The 20,280-nt window shown below is 34.6% G+C and overlaps 1 protein-coding gene across 1 annotated transcript; it reads left to right on the top strand.

Moving 5' to 3' along the window:
• Positions 1 to 2,735: 2,735 nt before the first annotated feature.
• LOC146166655 (uncharacterized) lies at positions 2,736 to 18,132 on the top strand. The gene is made up of 15 exons (XM_083389178.1): positions 2,736 to 2,998; positions 3,720 to 3,890; positions 4,378 to 4,599; positions 5,732 to 5,847; positions 6,172 to 6,320; positions 6,771 to 7,027; positions 8,029 to 8,137; positions 9,944 to 10,098; positions 10,330 to 10,479; positions 11,973 to 12,061; positions 12,307 to 12,382; positions 12,805 to 12,923; positions 13,139 to 13,206; positions 14,130 to 14,259; positions 15,386 to 18,132. Exons 1-15 carry the CDS (start codon positions 2,768 to 2,770, stop codon positions 15,486 to 15,488), a joined length of 2,145 nt encoding a protein of 714 aa, XP_083245304.1. The 5' UTR covers positions 2,736 to 2,767; the 3' UTR covers positions 15,489 to 18,132.
• The last annotated feature ends 2,148 nt before the right edge of the window (positions 18,133 to 20,280 follow it).

A 20,280-nucleotide genomic window follows, 5' to 3' on the forward strand; every position in this document is an offset into this window, starting at 1 on the left:
GTTCACCAAATTCCCTGACATGCCAGGACAAATCCTGATGTATGGTAACCCTCCTAAACACACACATTATTTACATGAGTTAGTCACATGATTTGAATCCGTAAACTATTAGTCAGCAAAGAAGCAGTTATTTGAGATTATAAGTCGGTAGGCTACAACCAAAAGTAAGTTCCGAAAAATTCGTCGAAATAAATAGGTTGGACACTTGGGCAGTATTTTAAATAAATAAGTAAACTACGAAGCCTTTAAAATGTCAACCAATAGTCTCCTTAATAGGCCCATTCATTATGTAAAAAAAGATTTTAACCTTTTTAAGTTCTTATTGCGACGATTTTTTTAGAACTTCCTTTCGGTCGTACTTGCTTCTTTCGTGACCAAGTGTTGTTTTTCAAGCGGAATGACATAAATTTACGTCTGTAAAATTAGAGGTAAACCACAATCTTTGGCGCTGTGGCTAAACCTACGTTGGCCCAAAAGACTCTTTGGTTGGCACAGAAAGATTACAATATCTTTGATTGGCAGCAATATTGTTAAAACTACGCTACGTTTTTATTTTTTCACTTTCTATATGAGTTATTTATGTCAATTTTCCATTGGATTTTGGAAGGAAGTGCTATGTAACAGATCATCTATCTAAAAAGGAAGTTGGGCCTATGAGTCGAAGATTGGCATAACGTTTACCTTTATTAGGTAAAGTTTTAACAACAAAAAAACAAGCAAAGTGTCTATTCGTCACAATGTTTGGAGAATGTAACACTTGGTCATTGTGTTCACGATATGCTTTCTTCCTTGTGTCTCTTGCCTGGAAATTCTGTCTAGACGCGACGAAATAAATCAAACGGAAAGATAAGGCTGAACGTGGACTAGTTTGTGTTCATATTGTAGTTAGTGCTTATTTATTCAGCATTTAGTGGTAATCTGCTTTATTTTCGTTTTATTTTGCCGGTGTGTTTTTCACGTCTAACGTGGACTTAAAATGGCGACTTCATCATTCGTGTCAGTACGTTTTCATTTGTACAATACCTACCAAGGTAGATACTTTAGAAATAAACACATGCAGTGCTGTAAGAAGTTCTTTAAACCATCAAGGTTTACAAGAAGTCATTTTAAAAATACTGTAAGTTAATCAGTTGTCGTCTTTAACAAATACGGCGCTCGTCTAGAATCCTACCACAACGAACATTATTTGGGTTAGCGTTTCGGTTAACGTTTAGGTTTGGGTGAGTCAAGTGTTAGTGTTAAACAATAATACTTGACCAACCCTCACCCAAACACTAACCGACACCCTAATCCATATATTGTGCATTGCTTAATAATGATTTCAACGTTGTGGTAGGATTCTAGACCAGCCCCGTCTTAAGAACAATAAATACTTATTTTTAAATAAAAGGTATGTAGTTTGCCACGAGCAAAAACAGGAGAATTGCCCAGGGTGTTAATATTTCGTAAAAATCTTAAATCACCTATCAGGATGTGTCTATACTTGCACCGACAAATTACACTCGCCAAAAATGTGGGCACTCAGACTGTAAATTTTGGGCGCTTGTCTAGGATCCTACCACATCACACATTATTTGGGTTAGGGTGCGGGTTAACATTTAGGTTAGGTTGGGATATGCAATATTATTAAATAATTAATATAATAATCCTTAACTCATACCCTAACCCAAATATTGTGGGTTCATTTAATAATTGTTGGAATGCTATGGTAGGATTCTAGGCGCTCTTTCACTTATGTACGTGAAAAGTTATGCAAAAAACAAAACAAAATAATACCGCATACCACAACGCATATTGTTTGGGTTAGGGTGCGGGTTAGCATTTGGGTGAGGGTTGGTCAAGTAATATTATGTTTATTATTAATAATAACTTGACCCACCCTCAACCAAACGCTAACCCGCACCCTAACCCAAACAATATGCGTTGTGGTATGCGGCATTTGAAGCAAGTTTTTTTTTTTATTAATTTTTATGTACATTAGTGAAAGAGCGCCGGATTCTAGACCAGCTCCAAATTTTGTCCTGTACCTAACTTTTTTTCACCTACGGTTTAACCTGCCTTTCTATTTCAATTCATTAATGTGGTTCTTGGAAGGCTGACCTCAATTGTTTACCAGGTATTGAATGATTATAACTTTTTACCATGTACAAAATGCTTTTCTAAATAATTATTTGTTATTGTAAAAGCCTGTATGGTAAGCGATTTACATAATAATTGGTCTTGAGCGTTAGGTGTTTGATATAATTTGTCAAAGATCAACAAATTAAGTCCTAAGTCTGAAAACCACAACCAATTGGCGCTTTCCTCTTTCCAGTTTGTTCTATTGCCAGATTGTACAAGTTTAGAGAATTATTGATCTGTTAACCGGGTAAACCTGTTCAAACTTTAAATCAGGGGTCATGTGGATTCAGAATCATGACTCGACAGAGTCTGTTTTTTTTTCTGAAGTCCGACATGTGCAATGTGCATACATCGTAAATTTAAACAATATTTTGGATAGATGATTTATATGACACCCCTACCAGTTGATTGAGCTGTATATCCACCTTATTTTAGTTACTATTGGTAAAATACAGGCTGTGTAGTACGAACCGAACTTAGGAGGTTGAATTAGAATTTTCGTTTTGGACAGAATTGGACTCTACAGCTCGCTCTAAACTATAAAAGATTAATGCAGATTTGGAATTTAAGGCTTGTTCTCTTGAATTACGATTTAAGAACATCAAAACAGTTTTTTTGCAGATTTTAGGAAATTTTTTTTGTCAAAATGATTTGGTTAAGTCGCTTTTCCATTCCTTTGTTGTTGCTGATTCTGGTGAAGCCACTCCATTCAAAAACAACTCAGGCCTGTCCTGAACATTGCATCTGCACCACAGAAATGTACAATTGCAAACCTGATCCGAGCACCAATTTTAAAATGTCTACTCTTCCTTCTTCTTTCTCTAATACAGTTCGTTCCGTCGATTTCAGCTTTAATCAAATCAAGAATCTTACATCGGTAAGAAAGCATTGGTCTGTATATGTATGGATACGCGTTTTTATAGTTTACTCTAATTTTTATCATGTCCACCGTTGCCCAAATTGGCATGGGCCAAAAATCTATGTAAAAGTGTACATTTTTAAGGCTTTAATTACTGCCAAATATTATATAATATAGAATAAAACATACTTTTTAAAGCAAATAGTACAATTCCCACATAATAGTAAATTGGGCACTTTTTTTTGTTTGCACATAATTCAAATAAAAGTCATTTGGACACTTTTATTTTTGTACGAAACTCACATAAATGCATTTCGGTAAGCTTCTATTTGTACTTAGCTTAAGTAAAACTAGTTAGGATTTTTTTTATTCGCACATAATGGAAATTTCACTAATTTAGGCTCTGTTTTAAAGCTTGGAAAAAATAAACATATGGTACACAATTTTTGTAAAATAGTGGTCTGCAATAAATTACTTATAAACCTGCAACTAAATCATATTTTTTTAAGTAAGTTTGAAATAACAATTGTTGAAATTGCTCATGGAGATTTTTTAGGTATAAATTTTATTTTATGTTGTTATATTTCGTTAATTTTCTTCGTTATATCATACATATATCAGTTGACACAGACATAAGTTCATAAACTTTTGTTTCATTTAATAGCGTACTAGTTAAATTTATTAAAATATGTTTGTTAATTTTTTTTATATATAATGAATTTTCAATCTTGCTCTGTAGATACCTGACGGTAGTGGTCTCACTTTTCTTAACTTTTCATCAAACGGTATGGAAAGTATTATGTATGATGCTTTTGACAACCTCGACAATCTCCAGCGATTATGTCTCAGTAAGAACAAAATAACTAAAATAACTGATGACATTTTTGAATGGAATCCACTCAAGCTGCAGGTACAGTTTTAAAAATCATTTTTGCTGTTAACTTTTGATATGATTCATATCAGAATACAGAATTATTACTTATTCACAATATTATATTTGTATAACATTACTTTGTATCTGTATTCTTGTTACAAGAAACAATAGATAATATTGCACTATTGGCACATTTTAAATTAATCCATACTATTGTACAAGATTATTTTTTCCCCTCAATTACTCCGAACAAAGCTCAAATTCAGCCGTAGTAATCTAGTACAGTGGTTCTCAACCATTTAAGTCCAAGGACTAATTTCCCAACTCTATAAAAATAATTTCAAATTAAAATAAATTTGTCAAAGGACACACTTGCTGTTTAACAAATCCTCTTTTTCTGCATAGTTCCATTCCGCTGTTTCATATGAATAGAAAAAATTAGCAATCGGTTTGTTATTGCAAAACAGATTAACAGATTCTTATCGCTAAATAGATTAACAAGTATCTTCATTTTGTGTTGCAGGAATTATTTTTGGATCACAACAAGCTAACATTTGTTCAACACTTTTTACTTTACGACTTGGAGTCTCTTACTATCTTGGACTTGAGTTACAACGATATTTCTTTTATTCACCCTCATGCTTTTACTCAACTTAAAAATCTCAACACACTAAGAATTAACAACAATGATCTATACACGTTTGAAGCCAAGTGGTTGAAGGGGCTACATGCTAACATGTTCAAGGTTTGTACCATAGTTGTCAAATATATGTGTTCTGAGGTTTCTAGACATTTTTTTTTGGTAAACGCTATAAAAATAAAACTGATATGGCCGCCAATTGGAAATTGTAAAGGTGGAATAGCAGATTATGGTGGAATATTTTCCAACCATGTATTGTGAGTGATTGAATTGTACAACACAGCTATAAGTGGATTGCTGAATATCCACGGTAATTTAGTTACGTAAATGTTTGAAATACAAGTTGAAATCGCAAATTTGATCGGAGTCAGACTTGGGTTTATTTTTTTTTGGCCGGAGTCGGACTCTTTTTTTAACCAACTCTGTAGCCCTCACAAGCATATAATGTAATTGGTTATTACTTCAAAAAATGTACATGATAATTCATAATTTGTCAAAAATATTTCAAGTCAGAATCGCATAAAAATGCGCCTAAATCATTTACAAAACTCAAAATAATTTAGTCAGCTTTTTGAAATTGTTGTCAGCCTTTTAAAAAAAAGCCTATTTTTAACGTATGTCTTTACAACTAGACACTTGTTTTAGTGTGAACCACACTTAGCATTCATTACTTTGAAGGAAAATTGGCAAAAGCTTAAAGTATTTTACCTTGTTATCTATGCAATACACTATGCAGTATGCACCATTATCCATTGTCAGTTATTATATTGATGAAATATAAATACTGCTTGTTGACTGTTAAAAATGTTGTACAACAATTTGTATTAGTGTTATTGTTGTTTTAATGCTGTTGTAAACTTGTTATGTTAGTGCCCGGTAGAACAAAGGTAGTAGTTGTTGCATGAATTTTGCCCAAGGCCATTACTACCGGTCAATCTTACTGCTTACACTTAAATTGTTTTGATCTACAAAGCTTCACTATATTTATTATATATAATTAAAATATCTAAAAGAAGGTGGATTGTTTGAATACATATATGATAAATGAGTGTCTTCTAACATTTCCCAGGTTAACATTTGTTTTTATATTATTTTATGTCCAATGTTGTGTTTTTTACCATTTTATTATAAGAAATTTTACTTAAATTTTTTTTTATATATTCTTGCCTTATAGTAAAACAAAAGAGGGGTTATATTTCAAATATTTTTTTTTACAATTATCAAATATATTGTATAGTCTATTGATGTGGAGAACAATCATTGGTCATGTGATTGCGCAATGAAGGCAGCTACCACCTGGATTAAAGCAACCAAATGGGTGCAGCCTCTTTTGAAAAATCTCACATGTATTGGGTAAGTTTTATGCTAGTTCGGCTGCTGCAAATTGAAATGGCTACTACTGTGTGCCAGCACATAAATTGCTTACAAACTGAATAAAATCACCTTGCCTGTTTTCATGTTGTGAAAAGGGCTATATGCTAAAACATTGTTAAGTGGTTTAAAATGGGTTAATTAGTAGCTCATTCGACTTTCACAGATTTAAAAGTATGCACAGAACAAATTATAGGAAACATGTCAGTGTCCTAAAAGTATGTAATTGTTTTTACATGGTAATATAGTTTTTAATGGGAAGTTTTTTCTTTATTTGTTGAGTAATCTCAATTACTTTCTATCTAGGCACTCTCCTGGTTCCACTGAACCTATTTTAGTTGAAAATGCCGAGGATGAGAATAAAATAACTTGCCAAGATCCTCGTATCACTGGAATTTCTGAATCCACTCAACTAAAACCAGGCCAAAGCATTCAACTTGATTGCATAACAAAAGGTAAACTTGAAACTTGATGTTTTGCCAAAAAATGATATTGGATTTTTTCCTGTGCAAAAATAGTTACATGTGAACCAGTTTATTGGCTTGTTTTCTGCCATTTTTTTATTAATATTGATAAATTGTTTGCAGCTTTGCAACCTTTCAGACACAGTTTAAATTTATGCCTAAAGTGTTTTAATGGCGTATGGTAAAATGCTGGCAACTTTGTGGTTAAAGAATCGGCCAATTTAAAGTTCTTGTGATTTGTTTCTGGCCTGAAGAGACATTCAGTTGTTAGTATTTCAATCACACAAGCAAAAAATCGAGTTTCACAAATCAAATAAAACCAACATTTCTACAGTTTGATTAACTTAAATCTTCATAAATTTTAAACCAAGACTGTTTTCTAGCACTAAACCAGCAAGGAAAATTTGTATATATTTAATATTTTTTTTCTTTGATTTCTAGATACATATCCGCGGGCATCTGTTGTTTGGGTGGCACCGGGATCTGATCGTTACAGCTTCCATACCGCCGATCGATTTGAGGGAATTGAAGCTTACAAAAATGGCTCGATAGTGATACACAAGTTTAACAAAGACGACAATGGAATGTACAACTGCACCGCCACTAATGGAAAAACCACAACCATTGCCTCCACAACTATAACTGCAACAGATGGAAGCCACACGCAACCAAAACCAAGTGTTGGGAATCTTTCAGATGTATGTTGGGCATTACTTTATTGTTGAATATGTTTTATCTTGCATTTTAATGCTTAACTAGCTACATAAAAAAATGTGAGAAAATAATAATATTAATTTTTATTTTTTTATTTTTTATTGGGATCTAAGCCTGTTCCAACACTTCTAGTTGTTGATCTGTTAAACATATCGTAAGATCCAAACAACACCACAAAGGTTATAAAAAGATGTAAAACAACTTTATTTAAAAAGACCAGAACATGTAGTGCGCATAAATGCACCATCTTTTTAAAATCCTAATTCGAATGAAATTAAAATGAAACAATAAAACAAACGAATGATTTTATTTCTTCGGAGAACAAATTGAATAAACAGTGTTTCTAATGTATAAGTTTACTTAAGTCAGCAGCCAAACGTTTGTCGCACCAATAAGCGCCAAACTTTTAAAATTACAAAGCTTTATTTTCCAACCAGTGAAAAATTGCTTATTAACTTTATAAAAAATGTGAGCTCATAGAGAACTACTTTTGCACTGTTACATGTTATTACAGAAACAAACCTTTTTGTTTTTTAAAACTTTCTTATAGCACCTTTAGGCTAAAAATTTTATAATTTAAATGGGCAGAAACAGAACATTAATTTGCAGAAATTTCATTTACAGATATATAATAGGTTGGGTATACTATGCACGGATCTGTAATGTAGCTTGTGAAGATGATACAAGCTCGTATCGAAACATCTTAATCAAGATGATGTCGATCTACTTGACCTTTTTGGTTTTGCAATTTATTATCAAGATATATAATAGTTTGGGGTTATGGTGTAGTGCCTATTTAGTAGTTAAGGAAACACTTTGGGTGAACTAAAACTGTGCTACGGGAATCAATTTTGCACATTTATTAAATAATTTCAGGGCGTTTTGACCCCTGTCTGAAATCCAGGACTGTAAAACACATTCTGCATGCCCACATTCGACGCCTAAGGTCAAACCCAGACTATCAAACTTTGTGTTCAATTTTTAGAAGGACACTGTTGAAGTGAATCATGAGGTGTCGCAGGATTGTCCGAAAGAATGCCAGTGTATGTCGCGCCACATTGACTGCTCGTCCGAGGGTTCCGCCAAACTTACAGGTAAGCCAAATTTACTTTAATTTGTTTGTTTTACTATAATTAACCTGCCAGACTTGGACAACTAGATAATTCTAGTTTTCTAATTCAATGATTTCAATAAAATTCAAGGATTTCAATTTTTAATACCTGTACGCACTGACCCATACATCGCGTTTTTTCGCTGCTCTTTTTGGTCCATTTTTCCTTTCTTTTTACGTTTTATCGCTTTTATCTTCCCTTGATTTTTACACTGATGATGGCATGAGGTATTGCTGAAACCTCTGTAAATTGCGAAATGTCGTTTTTATTCAATATTATGGCTTTGATATTTTTATTGGAATTAAAAAAAAAAAACTTGTATTGTGTTCCAAAACTAATTCAATGATTTACAGCAAAATGCAGCTAATTATAATCTAATATTGGTTTGACTCAAAATTCTACTTTGTCCAACATCATTTTTAGTCTCTAAGTTGAAATAAAAAAAATAAATTAAAACACTTTGGTCGGAATGTCTTGTAAGCAATTTTTACAGTCTGAAAAGCATAGGCTATGCTTAAACGTATAAAAAAAGCACACACATATTTACCATTCACACTCATAAGATGAGTTGTAATTTAAATTAAATTGACTGTGAATAGTTAGATGTAATTCAAGTTCAAATTTTAGTCAAAATTTTTTTTTGAAGAATTCAGTAATTCTAGTTTTAATCAGATTTGTGGCAACTAAAATGAACTTATTCTATTCTAATTTTAAAAAGCTAAAAAATCTGGTTGTGCAGGTCTGGTCAGAATGGTTTCAACAAATATATTTGTTTTACGTCAATTTCCAGTGTTTATTTGGAATGGAAATGAAATCAGACAAACGGTAGTGTGCATTTTTCAACTGTGCATTTTCCAACTGTTTTTTCCAACTGTGTGATTTTCCAATGAAAAAAAACGGTTTTATCTTTTTTAAGCATGAGCTACATACAAATTTTTGGTGTTATGCCAGGGGTTATACAACACCAGCGGTTCCCAACCTTTTTGTTCTTGCAACCCTTTTAAATTTTTTTTATAATTTGTGCGAACCCCCAATTATAGTGTATGATACATAAACCAGAGTAAATAAAAAAAACATTTAAAAATTGGCAAATTCAAATTGGGAAAAAGTCCAGTCTCCAGACATATTTAATTGGCTAAAATGTCCTGATTTAAGTAAGCACAACAAGCTAAACATACAGTTTGAGCGTTCATTCAGGTCGCGACCCCCAGGTTGGGAACAACTGTGCTACACCTATCGTTGGCACCAATAATTTGTTGCTAATTTTCGTAATCCAGTTAACCGTCATACATTTTGGATTACTTCGATAAGAAAAACAGTATCACCACAATTTGTTCACAAGTGTTTTACAGAATTTCGCGACCAAAAACCTTTAGTTTTAAGATATAAAGCTAAACGCTGTTAAATTTGCGACAATCTTTCAATGGTTGGTCTGTATCCTGTTCAGCAGTGATTAATTATATGCACCTTTTTACAGGAAGCTTTAATGCACTCTGCACTTTTTTGTGTGGTTTTCTGCCAAGCCAAGCTTAATGTGTAAAGCGACTAGACCTTTAAAAATTAATTTTTACGAATGGCTTTAGCTGTGTTGATCAATCAGCTAAATATTTGTCTTTTCCATCAACAATTTAGTGTTTTTTACAATATGTTGTACCACTTTTTCATATCTGTATTGTGGTTCCTCAAAGAGTAGATTTTATGCATTTATTTGAATTTATGTTTGTTTACTAGGTTGGTTGTCCAACAAAACAAAACCAAACTGTAAACTGAATATTTTTTACCTTTCAGCTACTCCAAAATATGATCAATTTGACAAGGATGTGCTGACCATTACGTATGCCAACAATTTAATACAAAAGATTCCTCCAAACGCTTTTACTTCTTATCTTTCACTGGAAGAATTGCGTTTGGATAACAATGTGATCACTACTATTGCGAAAAATGTAAGAATTGTTTTATTTTATATTCGTTAAAATGAACTATACAAATCCTATAAGCGCTGATTTTCTTACTGCAGCAAGCAATTTACTGGTTTTTTTTGTATTGGGATAGAATTATTGTTGTTTTGATGTCATTCTACAGAACTAACTGTTTTATGATTTTTTGATAAAATGTTAAAAAAGTACACCACTTAGTAATTTACTGACACCATACAAATTTTATTATTATTTCAGGCTTTCAAGCTGAAATCCCTTTCCACATTGACATTGAGAGACAATGAGCTGTATCGCATCCAAAATGGACTTTTTAGTGGTTTGGAAAAGCTTACCATCCTTGTTTTGGACAATAACAAACTATTGGAGATTGGAGATGGAATGCTTAAGGTACTGATAGTACTTTTACCACAGCTATATTAATTAAGAGAGGTTGAATAAATGACACCCTTTAGCTCAGCTGTTTCCGTACAGTCCGTACAGCAATTTTAGAGGGTCTGCAAAGAGAATTAATCTTTGGGTTTAGCGAATGTTTTTAAACATTAGTCTATGTTTTAAACATTGTCCATCATCATTATTTTCTTTATTTATCCGGTATTATTCTATCATAAAGCGTGTTTTATGATCTCTCCATCATAAAGCATCTGTTGCAAGAAACCTCGGTTAACTGACCCTTAAGTTTTTGTAGGTCTGAGGCGATTGACTAAATTGCAACGTGTCCACCAGGCAAAATTTTTAGAAAAGTTTCGGAGCCGGTGCTTAAGCTAAAAAGGTTTTAATAGGAAGAAATCTCTGTTATACCTAATTTTGTGTTATTCAACCTATTCCACAACCATTACCATTAAGATATTATACTTAAAAAAAATGTAAAGCAGGGTACAACAACATATTTTATGGACTTCAGAACATTTAGTTGTCTGTTAAGCAAAATTATTTAGGACAGGGATGTCCAACCTGCGGCCCGCCTGATGTTTACATGCGGCCCACCACTTATTCTCAATTTCAGTAGCCTTTATTTAAAACAATTGCTTTTCTGAGACTATAATCGAGTCTAATGTCGCATTTCAACATCTATCGAACACTTGAGCATGCATCATTGTTAAGCAACATGTGTGTGTTTTTTTAATGTGTGTTTTTGCGGACTGTTTTACGGAAATAAATGGTGTCGTACCATGGCATGATATGGCATGTTAACTCAATTTTTCGCGTTTCGTACAATTAGAACTTCGCTTTCCCGGGGTTAATTCTTGCGTATTTGCGCACAAGTTCTATCTGGAATAGCGGGTGTTTATAAGTAAAGTTGTTTTAGGATGTCACGATATGACGTAACTTATGACGTCACCCCTTTAATTTAATGGGATTTGCGGCCCATCGAAATGTTTAAAGTGGCAATGCAGCCCATTTTGCTAAAAGGTTGGACATCCCTGATTTAGGATATACCAAGGCCAAATTTATGCCAGTCAAAACAGATAATTCTATTGCTTTGCCCACTGAGTTATGCATGATCAGTTTCAAAGAAACTCCATAACGACCACAGTTCTCTTTCCCACCACATCCTGTTATTATGTTCTATTTCATCCAAACAAACAACAGAACCACTAAACACTTTCAAAAGCCTCAATATAGTTGCTTCTGGCAAAACTGCAAATCTGAAATCAGCCTAAATTTAGTTATGGTAAAATTACACAAGTCTAGTTTCAAATACAACAAAACCAAGATAACAGTAGCAAACCTCTCTCAGTGAAAAAAAAAATCATTAGAATTCACTTTTCTTTATTAAAACTTTTTTTATTTTTTTATTTTGTTGAGAAGGAACCTTTTGCTTACTATATATTGCTGTTCACATTTTTACCTCTTGTTTTTTTTTTTAAATCTTTTTGTAGGGTTTGGTGAAGTTGCAGTGGCTGTACCTTCGCAACAATGTCATTGGCAGTATCGGTCCAAATGCCTTTAAGGACTTAGAAGATATCAGGTAAAGCTGGACTCAAGAATAAACTTTTAAATAGTCATTAGAATATTAACTTAAATGGTAATACAATCACATATCTCTTAATATTTAACCCCTAACTCATTTTATGGGGAAATTGTTATAAGATTAATGTTGTGTTTGGTCTTAGAGTTTGTTATGTATTAAAAGCTTTAATTATTTTTAAAAAAGTTTGCTAGAACATGTTGCCCTGCATGCCTAGTGTGTGATATTAAACCATTTTGGTTTAGGTTCATTCACCTGGAAGGCAATGACTTAAAGACCATAAGTTTGTCAACCATCCATCCTTTAACAAATGCTCCATCGGTAAGTTAACCACTTAATATTTTAAAAAAAGTTTTGTATTTTAATTTTTTATTACTTTCAAGCAAAAAAATCATGCCAGTACGTATAAAATCATTTTAACTTAAAAGTCCGGTTTACAGTCGTCTTATATGCAACATGGCTCTTTTTCATCACCTGGCTGGTTAGTGGCAACTTAAAAGCATCCAAAATAGCAGCTTTCTTCCATTTTTTTGTTTGTATAAAAATTCTGAGCATGGCTGCTTTTAAATTGGTCATCAAAACCTACTAAGAAGTAGTTATGGCCGTTACAGTAAGGTTAATTTTTGGGGGGGTTTTCGAGATGACCATTGAAACCCTTTAATAATTTTATATGTTTCCTAAAATAGTTTTAAATATTCATACCGGATTTTTAAAGATTCATTCTGCCTTTTCATGCCACTCAGGTAACCATTAAGAAGATATTTGTGGACGACAATTCGTTTGTGTGCGACTGCCTCATGGACGAAATGAGAAAATACTTGATGGACAACCCCACAATTGATCTATTCGGAGACGGCATCATGTAAGTTTTTTAAATTGAGATTTCCATCAAAAACTAATGCTGCTAATAATATTAAGATATCATTCAACCAAGCAACTTTTTCAATCACTATTTGTTAAATAAAGGCCATTTTTCGATTACACAACATTGGTTTCGATTACAAATATTTTTCTATTATTAAAACATCTATAAAATTGAATAGTTAGTAAAGTTGCCCGTGTTCGTTTATTATTCAGGTGCAGCTTTCCTATTGAGTTGGATGGCACCTTCATCGTCGATGCCCCGAAACTTAACTGCTCAAACAGTAAGTTGCATGTAAAATAATAATTTAGGGCGGTTCTAAACCTTTACCGACCGCTTATAATAAATGACTTTTTACATAAGCTGCGTACCACACGTTTTAAAATTGGCAATTTTGATCAAATTCAGTATTGTGTGTTTTTAATTCGGTAGATTTTGGATTATAGATCACTTCATGTGAAAAAGATGGAATGTTAAATAACTGCTGAGTGCTGACGCAATAATATTACACTTGTGATAAATCTCTCAACTCTACAAATGACTGTAAAGCTGCTTATGTATCACTGGGTAAAAAGCGTACCACTAGTGTAGGTATTCCTACAAGAGAACTGGAGTCCTATTTAAAAACTTCCCTAAAATTAGACAAAACGAATTTTTTTGCTCAAAGAAAATATATTAATTGCAAAAAAACTTTTTTTGGTCGTTTTATTATTTTAGCTAAGCGAATTGCACGACTTTGACCAAAAAATGGCCGTGACAATTTACAAACGGCGTGTGTTATATACTTAGTGTTTTCGTGTTAAATATGTAGCGTGTAGCGAGAATATCGCAAAAACAACAGGCTTCATTTCTCGTTCATTAAAGAAAAAATAGCATTAGTTTGCCAAAACATAATTTCGATCACTTCGTTACGCACAGTCAACAACATGACAATTTTTTTTACTATTTTTTTTATTAATAAATAAAATGGCGCAAAAAGCACAAGAAAAACAAATTGCAATAGAAAGGCTGTCATGCAACAATAACGACCATTTACTTTTGTGAATCGCTATACTTCCTCTTTTTAAAAGCCGAATATTGCTCGGAAGTTTGCACAGAAGATAACATCACGAAAAAGCGTAACATAGGCGGGGCACTTTCGGCATATTTGCATTGATAGATGACATACTGTGTACATAGATGGATAATATTGTTTTTTGTTTGCAGAAGTAGCGGTTGCCCCTAACGCACCTTCAAGCGGCTCTATGTCGGCCCTGTGGTTCGGAGGCCTCATACTTGGTGTGATTCTCACAATCGCCGGGCTCTTCGTTTGGAAGAAGTGGCGTTGTCGGATCGGGTGAGTTGCTTTGTGGCATAAGACAGTGCTTGAACTTTTTTTAGTTTTGTTCACCCCTAGCATCTATCTTCAGATTTCATTCACCCTTGTCTCATGATATGATAAAATTATCTCGTCTATATATAATAGCACAAAATCACTTAGGTTGGTTCGCAAGCTATCATTCATTTCTGACGGTACACCCCTATTCACCCCTTTTAGTTTGTTCACCCCCCCCCTTTTTTTTATCCACCCTGGGGTGAACCATTCACCTCATTAAGAAACACTGGTATAAGGGACTCCACTGATTGACAAACGTTTCAATGCCCCGACTAACAGTTTTTATTTGGCAAGACGAACTTTAACATATGTTGCATTTAGGTTCTTTTTGTCAGGATTTGGGAAGGTAATTTGCGGTATTAATAGGATTAGGCAAAATATCGTAATGTTAACCGTAGGCATTCTGCTGATGATTTTATTAAAACAAGCTTAGATAGATTCTGCTTTGACGTTACAAAGAAAGCCCCAACGCTGTAAAAAAAGAATAAAATTTGCAATAAAAAGGACTATAAACGTTTCAATTTTATTACTTTTTTTTGTTTGACCATAGTAATGATGTTATTAGGCATGCAATCGCGATAATTGTTTTATTTTTTTTTTTTTAAATATACTTACAAAGTATTTTTTAAACTAGAAATATATTGCCCCTCGTAATGCAAGGAAAACCTGGATTATACTTTTTATCCCCGTGCGTAGTCTTCAACCGGTCATTTACAATCTTTCTGGCGTTTTGCATTGAAAGAAAGCATTTTAAATTTATTTATGCTTAGCTTACAATTTTGACAAACTGGGGGTAAGTAGAGAGTTCTTCATCAAATATTTTTCATCTAAGTTGTCTAATTAATTTGAAAAGTTCAGGGGATCACACAGTAAGTCCTAAAAAGCAACAATACCTAAAGCAGAATAATATATAAAAGCACAGTATTTAGACCAACCACATAATACAGCCAAATACACAGTAATATCCAGTACAGAATAAGAACTTAATCGTCTGAATAAGACCTAAATTAACCTGATATTGCCTAAATGGCCAAAATAAGTGCTTTGCAAAAAAAAAATGATTCAATTCAAAGTTTTGTCTTTGCAGCGGCCCTGCTGTGGCCTACCAGAACGTGCCTGGAATGGACGAATCTTCGGAGCACGCGTCAATTCTTAGCAACAAGAGCGGTGGCTCTGAGGCCTTCGTTTAGTTTCAGTCCCTTCATATCATTTAAGCTGCAGTCCTGGCTGACGGCTGGCTGATCGTAAACCAAGTGTTTTCCTGTTGACATTCCTACGTTACTGTTCTTCTTTCATCGCGCCCCTGGACAATGTAAATTCGCGTCCGCGGTGCCGTTTCGACTTTTACTTCTTGCAGTGTGCTTCGTCTTAGGGTACGTTATATTGTGTTGGTTGAACTCGGTACCACCGCGCCTGTCAAAAAGGCGTGAAATCTCGGGAAAATTTGTTGGCAAAATCAAGGCAAGCTTTTTCTGATGGACTTGTATGCGAAAAAGTATTTGTAACTTTAACAGCAATTTTTGTTAGTTGAAAGCAATCAATTAGGTAGAACTCCGCGATTGGTCTGAAACACTTGTAATGAGTGTTTGCTATTTATGGTTCATCACAGTTGGACTTTTATGTAGGACTTACTCCTAGCAAAGTTACTGTGTCTCATTGTTTGGACTTAAAATCAAGACAAGCTCTTTTTCTGATGAACTTGTATGCGAGAAAACATATTGGTAAAACTTACTGCAACTTTTGTTAGTCGAAAGCAGTGAACTATATTAGGTAAAACTCCGCGATTGGTCTAAAACACTTGTATTAAGTGTTTGCCTTGCATGGTTTATCACAGTTCGATTTTAATCTAGGAGTTACTCCCAGCAAATTTACTGTGTCTCATTGTTTGCTTAATGTGTCTTGGGTGCGAATGGATATAAGTGAACTATCCGCATATACTTAAATCAAGCTCAAACTCAACAAATTGACCAACTACATTATGCGCATTATGTTTAGTTTTTGAGTTGCTCGACACACCGGTTCTAGCCTTTTCTCTTTTATGCACGCGACGTAGGAAAATACACACGCCTAACGGGCGCACGCTGGTACCCCATGTATGCCCTGTTTTTTTCTCCCCGCGGTAATCTTTTTATAACATGCTTTTTGGTACTATATACTTTTCTGTAAGTCGCCTTTTTATACGCTTTTAGTAGTATCCCGTCAAGTTGCGCTTTACCGCTTATATCGTGCCGCCTATACGACGAACTTTTGGGAACTGAAAATCACGCTGCGCTTCGAGCTGTCGTTTTTCCACGAATGTACATTGTACAAACACAGACGCGGCGTTCTAGGTAGGAACTCGTAACAGGATAGCTCGTCCTTGTTCCGCTAACAAGTGAATTTTAATTTAAGATGAAGTATTTTTACGGCTTACGAAATTCAAATCAAATTACTTCGAAACCTTTTGATAACCTGTTGGATTCAAAACCAAACTAGTCTGTTTGGCTTCGTAGTGAACCCTTAACAACAGGGTGGAAAAACGTAGCTCGGTGTCTCTTTTTTCGCAGCGGCCGCGCGTCTGGCCAAATGCAACAATACATATTTGGTGCTTTAATTAAACCTCACGCCATCTCAAATAAAGACCCTTTGTTCTTCTGCGTCACACCTCCATAAATAGTACAACTACTGCCTGGTTGCAAATCACCGCCGTAAAGTGTCCTCCTTTTTACATCTTAGCTTTATGACACATAATTTTTAGCCATGCAATCAATCTTTAGAAAACCCACCTAAAGGTTACGAACTGAGACAATACGTTAACTGCAATATCTAAACTTATATTGGGACTTTGATATTGGTCTCTTGCCTTAAGAATATAAATAACTTAATTGGGATTCAAAGCATGATTTTAACTTATTTAGCAAAACATTACATCTTTTCCCTATCAATAAAATAACGTGCTACTTTTTTTTCTTCCGTCTCAGCGACTCTTCCCACTAATCCGTGCACTTTATCCCCAATCGACGTTGTTGCTGATTCTCGCCCGCGTGCCTTTTCTTTCGTGTGCTGACGACCCCCAATATAAACCCTATGTGTAAGGCTCACCAAGTATACTTTCTTTCGGTGCTACGTTTTGCTAAGCGCCATTCGCCCCTTTAAAATTGTGCTCTGGGCTAAAAAGTGCCACCCATTTAGCCGCTTGTCCAAAATTGTGCTGTGTGTTTTCTGTTTGATTGCGAACCAATTTTGTGAAGATATAGAAACGAACTCCCAACCGCTTTAACATTAAGACAACGCACCACGAGAACCGCTTTACAATTTTCCGTTTGACAAAAAAAAACTATTTCTGTCGCTTATCAATTCAAGTGCCCCCAATTCACAAACACCTGGTTTACACTTCGAGGCAGGGTCCAGTTTAATTTAAGTGTGCGTTTGTACTTGCCTGTTATTTCGAGCCGTCAACTAAACTTGGTCAAACAATTTATACCCCACGTTTAACGACAACCGCCTTTTTTGTAGCCTTTACGATTTTGAAGTGCCTTCGTTACTCCGTTTTATTTTAGCTCTACTATAGAATCAAGCAATTGCCTTATCGCACTCACCATTGTGAATTGAACTCTTTTATTTTTTTTTCTCCCAGACCTATCGACAATCGAGATTTGATAACTATTTTATTCTACCCTTGTATGTAATTTAAAAGAGCAAGACAAACGCACTATGCCCACTTTTTCTATGGCGTTGTTGAATTTATTCAGACTCGGTTGCGAGAGTGAATTACGCGTCTTTTTTGCAAAATTAAGCATGCATGTCTTTTCGCCAGGCTATACATATATAACCAATAAATCTTGTATGAACCGCTACTGGTCGATTTGGTTTTGCCGTATATACTACCGTTAGTGTTCTGATGGCGGATCTCCATCCGGTTTCGGATCTTTTTAGCTTCTTGTGTGGATCTTCCAATATAGTCCTAAAAAATATTAAGTACTGACAATGTTTTGAAAAGGCTGTGGGACCTTTGTAAAAAGTTGGTCATGTTTTTGGATGAAAATGGGTCAAACTAGTAAGCTACCGTTCTATGTAACTTGGCTTTTCTTGCTCATCTAAATACTCAAGCTTGAAGCTCCAGGGCAAAGGACACCATTAAAATTACAACATGTACATTGTTAAATATGTTTGCTATTCCTATATAGTGGATCAGCGGTTTGGCTGTGGTGGACCATGACAGAAATCATTTGAACACCCCAAAAATATAATATTATTTTTCTAAAAGATTTGTTGTTAAGTAACATAAACCGGGAAATGTACATTAAGAGCATTTTACTTTTATCTGCGCTAAGATTGCATTTTTTACAAACTAGGAGAGGTATAGATTTTGATCAAATATTTTTGGATTATTTTACGACTGTCAACGTAATTGGTTGAATAATCCAGTTCAAGACTTTTTTGGTCAATGATTTAGTGCAGCTAGGATCAGTCACACGTAAAATCGTACATAAACACAAAAAAAACTGATCATTCCTACTTTAAATTATAAGTTGAGACTGTGCAGATAAAATGCTGGTGGTTATTTTTCAGCAATGTTGCTAGATAGCAATTGGCGCGGCTAGATAGCAAATGGCTGGCATTTGGTTTTTGTGCTTCGCGGTGAGCTCTTAATGATTTCCGAAAGGGATATGTTGGACCTAACAATTGATAGTGGCTGCAACTTTAGCGACATGTTGTACACAGACTTGAACAACTAGATTTATTATGGCTTTTTAAAATTAGAGTATTTCATCAAAATTTGTGTGCTAATTTTTGTAGGTTTTAGCATAGCTTATGCTTTTCAGAAAAAAAAAGCATTTTTGGTAAAATCCAAATTAAAATAGAACTATATTAGATAAAGCAATTCACAAACTAGATTAGAATTAGTCGCATTTTGTTCTAATTCATTAAATTAGAGAAGTAGAATTATCTAGTTGTCCAAATCTGGTTGTACATTTTCGACTTTGGTTTGCCGAAAGTGATTGCGCAGATGTACAGGACCTATATAACTCTTAGCTACATAAAAATACGCACAAGCTAATGTTTAATGTCGGAAAAAGCCGGTACAGTTTTTTTTTCGTCAATCCTCCCAACATTAACGGTTGCTAAGCACGCTGTAGGGTCACGACGTGCAACTGCCTTTTGCAGTTAACTAGTACCTGAAATACCTAGACGGCAATACTTTTTTATGTAAAATGAGTTAGCGTGATAAGTTTTGAAGTGTTTGTTACATGAACTACGATAGGTAATGACGTGTGCCGCGTTTTGCCTGGTGTCTGCCTTCTCAAGGACGATGTAGATGATATTTGATTGGGCTTTAGCGCAGAGCTTTCACTCTGATATGTTTAAGTGGAATGCTCCGCAACCTTAAAAATACGTAATACATTTCTTTTATCTTCCTAAAACATTTTTGTACCCCTTCAAATATCGGATCACTGAAAATTGGGGTCTTTTTAAACAGCACAATGAAACCTGGCAATTATGCTTTGTACGGTTTTGCTTCATTTTTTGCACCGACAGCCAAAAGTTTATACAATGCTCGCCGAAGCGATAATGTTAAGGTAAAAAAGCAATAAAATTACAGTGGTATTTCATAGGTTTCGACTTCGAGTGTGTGGATCAGGGCTGCGGAGTCGGTTGAAAACAACTCGAGTCCGACTCCGGCCAAAAAAATACACCCGAGTCCAGCTCCGACTCTACAGCCTGTATTTTACCCATTTACGCAACTAAATTAAGGTAGATTTTCTACAATCCACTCAAATTGGTCTCATAATTGATCCACCCGCATTACATGGTTTAAAAATATTTCACCATTTGCTATTACACTTTTACAACTTACATTTAGCCGCCTTAACAGTTAAAAAAATTGCTACTGCGCATGCGCACGTTGGACTCGGGACTCGGGTAGTTTTACGCGGTCTTACCCGAGTCCCGAGTCCGACTCCGGCAAAACAAACCGACTCCGTCGAGTCCCAAGTCCGA

This window comes from Ascidiella aspersa, chromosome 1 (genome assembly GCF_963924565.1).
Source record: "Ascidiella aspersa chromosome 1, kaAscAspe10.2, whole genome shotgun sequence".
Lineage (NCBI taxonomy): Eukaryota > Metazoa > Chordata > Ascidiacea > Phlebobranchia > Ascidiidae > Ascidiella > Ascidiella aspersa.